This window comes from Ochotona princeps, chromosome 19 (genome assembly GCF_030435755.1).
Source record: "Ochotona princeps isolate mOchPri1 chromosome 19, mOchPri1.hap1, whole genome shotgun sequence".
Classification (NCBI taxonomy): domain Eukaryota; kingdom Metazoa; phylum Chordata; class Mammalia; order Lagomorpha; family Ochotonidae; genus Ochotona; species Ochotona princeps.
In genome coordinates, this window is record NC_080850.1 from 30,537,634 (window position 1) to 30,545,607 (window position 7,974).

The 7,974-nt window shown below is 46.5% G+C and overlaps 1 protein-coding gene across 1 annotated transcript; it reads right to left on the bottom strand.

Moving 5' to 3' along the window:
- Nucleotides 1-3,885: 3,885 nt before the first annotated feature.
- LOC131482703 (protocadherin alpha-1-like) lies at nt 3,886-7,403 on the bottom strand. The gene has a single exon (XM_058677897.1). It carries the CDS (start codon nt 6,352-6,354, stop codon nt 3,886-3,888), a length of 2,469 nt encoding a protein of 822 aa, XP_058533880.1. The 5' UTR covers nt 6,355-7,403.
- Between the last annotated feature and the right edge of the window lie 571 nt (nt 7,404-7,974).

The following is a 7,974-nucleotide window of genomic DNA, read 5'->3' on the forward strand; positions in this document are numbered from 1 at the left end:
AAATTTGCCATAAGAACTCAAGTTCATTGTACAGTATAGTAATGTTAAGTATATTTATATTGCTGTGTATTCTTCATCTCAGTACAAGCCAAGTCACTGACTCCAACACAGGCATCCTGTATCAGAGTGACAGTTCCAATCCCAGCTGTTCTGCTTCTGATCGAGTTTCCTGCTCATGCACCTGGGAAATCAGTGGACAAGGGTCCAAGTCCTTGGTCCCTCCCCACTGTGTGGAAAACCAGGATGAAGTTCTTGGCTCCTGGCTTCCACCTGGCTATGACCCAGCTGCTGTAGCCATCTAGGGGTTGAACCAACAAAAGGAAGATGCCTCTCCCTCACTCTGCTTTCAGATAAGTAAATCTCTTAAAAATGTTCACATCCGGGGCCCGGCAGCGTGGCCTAGCGGCTAAAGTCCTCGCCTTAACGTGCTAGGATCCCACATGGGCGCCGGTTCTAATCCCGCAGTTCCACTTCCCATCCAGCTCCCTGCTTATGGCCTGGGAAAGCAGTCGAGGACGGCCCAAAGCTTTGGGACCCTGCACCCACGTGGCAGACCCAGAAGTTCCAGGCTCCTGGCTCCTGGCTTTGGATCAGCACAGCACTGGCTGTTGCACTCACTCGGGGAGTGAATCATCAGATGGAAGATCTTCCTCTCTATCTCTCCTCCTCTCTATATATCTGACTTTGTAATAAAATAAATAAATCTTTAAAAAAAAACTACAGAGAATTGACGAGTATCCCCAAAAGCTATCCCCAACAAGCATTTTAGATTTTGAATAAAAAACTTTGTAGATATAAATAAGGTAAAGCTCTTGAACACCCTAAATTTACGGCAGATCATAAATCCAAGAATAACTGTCTCAGACAGGAAAGGGGAAAGCACACAGTGACTCAAGGAAGCAGAAAACGTGAAGACAAATGCAGAAGTTAGGTAAAGTCAACAAATGGCCAGGATTACAGGAAGCTGCAACAGGCAAATTTTCCTCTAGAGTCTCTAGAGGGAACATGGCCCACCTTGATTTTGGACTTCTGCACTGTAAAACAGGATGCATTTCTCTGGTTTCAAGTCAAGCCAAAAAAGTTTGACGCAATTTGTTTTATAACCAAGGAAACGATGTAGAACCCATTGCTGAAATTGTACTTTGCATCTATGAAACTCTAAATTCCATAAACATTGTAGGTCTGAGCAGTCATTTTTCTATAAGAATAACATTAGATAAAATTTATTTTTCAGAAATGATCAATAATCACTTGATTACTAGCAGACTGGGGTAGTAAAACTTTCAAACTGTCAAACTTCATTACTAATGAAATAGCATTTAGGAAAAAAAAAAATCATGCAAAAATGTTCCCAATAGGCTGCTCTGAGCAGTCCTTCTTACAAAACCCTCAGCCTGGTATTTCACAAAAGCAGTACAAAAAAGGGGGAAATGGATGCTAAGCAAGAGAAAATAGAGTACCTATAACATTTGGCTTACTTTTTATCTACTAACCTTTTTAAGCAAGAAAAAGTTAGGATGTAAGAGACTTTTCCAAAATACCTACATTTTTTGAATCTGCTAATTGGTTAGATGCCTAGATTTTAAAATGTCGATAAAATTCTATCAGTTGTGTGACCTGTTGTACTTAAGTTCTCAAAACATATTCCATTTGCATTATCTTAATGGCAATAGAACTCCAACCAGTATATTGCTGTGCACTAGTTCAACAACCCCTCTAAAACAAACACACCTTTATTTCTTTCTCCTCTAAATTCCGCTGCAGTTACCAGAGACTTCCTATGCCAGCTTTTGTCCACAAATTGATTAAAATTCCCGGAACACATTGACTTCATAGCATTTAAATATCAGCCCGCATTTCCACAACTGCTGTCACAGGAAAAGACAGCAACAGCATACTTGCACTGGCAGCTACATTTGCTGTTTAGAATGGACAACATCATGGCACATTTCAATGGCCACCTCAGAGCAATAGTAAAGTTGAATTGTCAAACAACAGCAAGACAGCCACAGAAAGAACAGATGGAAAAGCAAGAAAGTAACAGCTACTTCTGTCCAATGTGACTATTTTCCTGTCTATACTCCCCTCCTGCCCTGTAAGGGGGAGTTCTGCTTTTATTTGCTTTTCAACCAAATAAACATTTTTGTGATATTTATTGGAAATATTTTGACTTTCCCATATACCAGTCAAATGTGAGGTTCTTGCATATTGCACGTAAAAACTCAAAGTTGTGAAACAAATGGAAGCCACAACTGTGAATTTGAATTTGAAAAAGGAGAGTAGTAAAGTAAAATACTTGGTTCGTCTTCATAAAAGTAAGAAAAAGATGGACATTTGGCACAGTGCTTAGACCCTGTTTGAGGACCTGGTAGCTAAAATCCTCATCTTGCATCCATTGGGTTCCCACATGGACGCTGGTTCATTTCCAATCCAACTGCTCCACTTCCAATCCAGCTCCCTGCTTGTGGCCTGGGAAAGCAGTAGACGATGGCCCAAAGCCTTGAGACCCTATACTTGCAATGGGTCCACAGAAGTTGTTCCTGGCTCCTGGCTTTGGATCGGTTCAGCTCCAGCTATTCTGGCCATTTGGGGAGTGAACTAGTGAACAAAAGATCTTTCTCTCTGTATCACCTTCTCTTCATGAATCTAATCTGCCTTTCCAATAAAAATTAAGAAATAATTTTTTTTAAAACATGCTTTGTAAAAAGTTCCCATTATAGGCTACCTTAAATCTTTTACAAAAGGAAATGAATCCACAAATTTTTAGATATCCTTAGAAAATTAAGGGAAAAATAGTTTATTCATAATACTGAACTTAGTTCTCCGAGCCTCAGTGTCTTCTCCCATAAAGCATTCACCTACAAAATCCTTGAAAGAGTTCGATGAAATAACACTAAAGGGTGAGTAAATGAGAGGTGCTCAACCCTAAGTGGGTCTTCTTAGCTTTTTTTTTTTTTTAAGTTCATTTGAAAGAGAGAGAGAGAAGCAGACAGAGAATATTTTACACCCACTGGCTCACTCTACAAATGGCCACAACTGCTGAGTCTGGGCTAAACAGAAGCCAGAAGCTACACACTCCATCCAGGTCTCCCATGTGGGTGACAGAAGCCCAAGTTCCAGTCACCTTCTGCTATTATCCTGGCATACTAACAGGAAGCTGACGCAAAGGGAAGCAGCTGGACTCCAACTTGGGTTTGTATCAGATTCCAGTGTGGCAGGCATCTCTTAACCCACTGAGCCACAAAGCCATGCTCCTAAGTGGATCTTCCATATAACAATTCCTGCAGTATTAAGCCTTCCAGATCAAGGCAAACTCAAGGTCAACATATGTAATTCATCATGAAAATGAAGTGCTTCTATACTTTAATGCAAAAATTTCAAAATGTCATTAAAATAAATACATTTTTAGTTCTAATACTTAAAACTATCCTGTGTATTGATTTCTTGAATCCTAACAACGTACAGCAGAGGAAGATGGTTACCTTGCCTACATCTATAGGCCCAGATCTTGACCTCCAACGAGCAATATACAACTAATACTTAAATCTAATTATACCACAGCGTTTGACAACACTGAGCTCTTGAGTTATTTATGACTAACACTCAATAGAATCAGATATTTTAAGAAATATTCAAACAGTTAAACAGAGGAACACAAAAATCTGTCTGTTTGTTTACTACTTCCACTGAGATGAAAGTGCAATTGATAGCATAAATACGATAAACATAAAGGTTCGATTCAATGTTAGAGAACACCTGGAATCTGTAAAATTCTGAGATCAGGCAGCTTCAGGGTGGTATGGCCGTAGACGACAAGCAAATCTGTAAAATCTCTTACTCATATTTAGAAATCCGACTCAAATATATCTAAAAATGACATTTTACTCAAAGCAGAATTAAAGGACTTACATTACCGGAAAGATCCAGATTTCCTTGTGGATGTTCACTTGCTTCAGTTGTGTTTGTGCTGGGAGACAAGCCAGGACTGAAGGCCATGAGGTCGGCCTTGGGCGGGCCCTCCCCAGAGCACACCCGCTGCCGCCTCCGCTGAGAGCACGACCAGCTCCCCACCGCGCTCGAGCACACCAGCGCCGCCGCCGCCGCCGCCGCCGGACCCGACACGCACGCGCCCTCCGCCGACGCTGCACCCGACGAGCACCGCACCGCCGCCCACACCACCAGCGTCAGCACCAGCAGGCTCGACACCGCGCAGATCGCCACCACCAGGTACACGTTCACGTCCACCAGCGACGACGCACCACCCAGCGCGACCGCAGACGAGGACGCCGCCACTGACGCCCGCGACCACGACGGCGCCGCCTGACCGCCGTCCACCAGCGACACCAGCACCGTGGCCGTGGCCGTGAGCGCCGGCTCGCCGTGGTCCCGCACCAGCACCACCAGCTGCTGGCGCGCAGCGTCCAGCTCGTCCAGGGCGCGCGTCGTGCTGATCTCGCCCGTGTACAGGCCCACGCGGAACGGGCAGCGCGCGCCGCCCGCAGACGCCGCCTGCAGCTCGAACCACAGCCACGCGTTGTAGCCCGCGTCCAAGTCCACCGCGCGCACCTTCGTCACCACGTGGCCCGCGCCCGCCGACCGCGGCACCAGCTCGCTCGCAGCCACAGCCGCCCCCAAAGGCCCGCCCGCGCCGCGCGCCAGCAGCCAGGGCGCGTTGTCGTTCTCGTCCAGCACGAACACCTGCAGCGTCACGTTGCTGCCCAGCGAAGGCGCGCCCGCGTCGCGCGCGCTCACCTCCACGCGCAGCACCTCCAGCTCCTCGTGGTCCAGAGGCTGCAGCGCGTACACGCGGCCGCTCTCGCCGTGCACAGACACGTAGCTCGACAGCGCGCGCCCGCCCACGCGACGCTCCACCAGCGAGTACCACACGCGCGCGTTCTCCTGCGCGTCCGCGTCCTGCGCCGACACCGTGAAGATGTGGCAGCCCGGCGCGTTGTTCTCCTTCACGAACACCGTGTACTCGGCCTGCGCGAACTGGGGCGCGTTGTCGTTCACGTCGGCCACCTCCACCCGCACGCTGGCGCTGGCCCAGCGCGGGGGCGAGCCCGCGTCGCGCGCTCTCACCACCACGTCGTAGCCAGACACGCTCTCGCGGTCCAGGGCGCTGTCGAGCACCAGCGAGTAGTGGTTCTTGTAGGTGGACAGCAGCTTGAAGGGCAAGTGGGGCTCGAGGGAGCAGGTGACCTGCCCGTTTGGGCCGGAGTCGCGATCAGACACGCTGATGAGGGCGATGACGGTGCCCAGTGGAGCGTCCTCAGGGATGGGCAAGGATGGCGAGGTGACAGACAGCTCAGGAGGGTTGTCGTTTACGTCCAGCACTTTCACCAGCACCTTGCAGTGATTGGACATGGGAGGACTGCCTTTATCGACGGCCTTTATCTGAATTTCGTAAGATTTTGTTTCTTCGTAATCCAGTTCACCAGTTACTCTAATTTCTCCTGAACTGGGATAGATTTCGAACGTCTTCTGGGTGTTGGGAGAAACCTTGCTGCTAAATGAAAAGACAACTTCGCCATTGACGCCCTCATCGGCGTCGGAGGCGTTCACTGTGGTCACCAGGGTCCCAGGTGCGGCAGTCTCGAGTAAGCGGACCCTGTACAGCGCCTGCTCAAACCGGGGGGCGTTGTCATTCACGTCCAGCACGGTGATCAGCAGCTGGACTGTCCCTGTCATCTCTGGTTTGCCCCCGTCGGTAGCTGTCAATAACAAATGAAGTTCTGGGGTTTCCTCCCTGTCCAAAGATTTCTTCAGCTCAAGAGACAAAGACTGACCAAGCTCATCATTCGCCTGTACGTCCAGGGAGAAATAATCACTGGAGCTCAGGGTGTACTTTAGAAGGGCGTTGGTACCAATATCCGCATCAGTCGCTGCCTCTATCGGAAACCGCGAATCTGGCAGCCTCGATTCAGAAATCTGCATTCTTAGTTCCTTCTCAGGGAACACGGGCGCATTGTCATTGATGTCCCTCACCTCCACCTCCACGTGGAACACCTGCAGAGGACGCTCCACCAGCACCTCCAGGTGCACGCTGCACTCCGCGCTGCGCCCGCACAGCTCCTCACGGTCCAGCCGAGAATTCACGAACAAGATGCCATTCTGCAGATTCACCTCCAGCAGGTCCGCGCCGCCCCTGGACGCCACCCGGAACAGGCGCGGCACCAGCTCGGCCAGCTGCAGCCCCAGGTCCTGCGCGATGCGGCCCACGAACGTGCCGTGTTTGGCCTCCTCGGGGACCGAGTAGCGCAGCTGGCCGCTCCCTGCCCGCCAGGGTGTGAGGAGCAGAAGCCAGAGTAGCAAGCGTGGGGCTCCAGGCCCTCCCCGCCAGGGAAGCAGCATCTCAAAAGCACACCGTTTGAACCACAATTACCCTACTTCAAAACTATTCCCCCCTTTTTCTGTTTTACTTGGTATTTCCGATCGTTTATCTCCTTACCGGTTCCGTCTTCTCCATGGCTGTGACAAAATGGAGCTTCCTCCTTCAGTTCTTAGCGCTATGCATTTCCATTAACAAGACTTTGTGGTGTACAGCGACATCATGTGGCTACTGTGTAGAGCAGATAAATTCACAGATCTTCCAATGCACAATCTGTATCATTACGCAAAGCAATCATTTTCAGCTCTAGATTCTTTAAAGACCCAGGGCATTTCAGTTTTCCTTTTAGAGTCTGTGTGTACGTCAATATTTTTCTTTAGGTGTTGTGACAGAGATACTACAATTGAATTGGAAAAAAAAAAATTCAGGGTCCACTTACATACATAACCTCTCATTACTTCATTTCATTTAAACTACGTATATCACATTTTATTGTTAATTAAGTAAACTGGAATACCGAAGTTTTAAAACATGCACTTTCACCACTAAAGTTGTTATTCTATAGACCAATGTGGGTATGTGTGGATTTTTTTTAAATTTGACTTTATTTGTTCAAAAGAATGACAGATTTCCTGCCTGCTGGTTCACTCTCCAAATGTCCACAGCCAGGACTAAACTGAGCTGGGCAAAGCAAAGGGCCAGGAGCTCGGTCCTGTTCTCCCACCTGGGACCCAAGCATTTGAACCATCATCCTCTGCCTCCTTCCATGCATCACATCAGGACATTAAAATAGGGACACAAGCTGAAACTTGAACACAGGCACTCCAATGTGCCATTCAGATGTCTTATGCATTAAGCTGAATTCTTTCCCTAATATCCACTTTTTAAAAATATTAGGGCTATTTAAAGTGGATTTATAATCAGATAATCACCAGCTTCTTATATATGACATTTTTAGAAATTTTTCTGGACTACGTTTTTGAATTATTGAATGTTGTTTGAACCGTTTCATCATTATCTGATAGCTTAAATGTTAAAATCAATATATTTGGGACATTTCGCTTTGTTGTTACACAAGTGTTGAACATATGACTGGCTTTCAAGAGTCATTATTTCAAATTGAATTAGTATTTCTGAGTTCTCTATTCCCATATCAAATTTTCAGCCATATGTTTTTCTTAAGACAAAAAACTGACATATTGCAATAAAATAAAATGTGTATACAAAACCACTATCAAAAACACATATTAAGAATATCAAACTAGTCCAAAGTTTAAAAAGTACAAATCTGATGGGAAGAGTGTTTTTGAAAAAATAATCTGAAAATACATTTATTTAGAACTTCGTTTCCAACTTCAATTCACAACCTCAGCATCACCCGCACATATACTGCTGTATAAGTACCACACTAACCGATTGCACAACTGGAGCATTCAAACTTCAATTCAATTCATAATCAATATGCATAAGGATTATTTAATCCACTATAACTTGATAATCAGAAAATCCATTTCCTTATTCATCTGATCAGTAAAATCTAGATGAAACTTTTTGAACTTAAACATTTTAGTGGTTGCTCATGTAGTACTGTCTACTGTCTTACAAAAAGGTAGGACATGGGCCCAGCACAGTAGCCTAGCAGC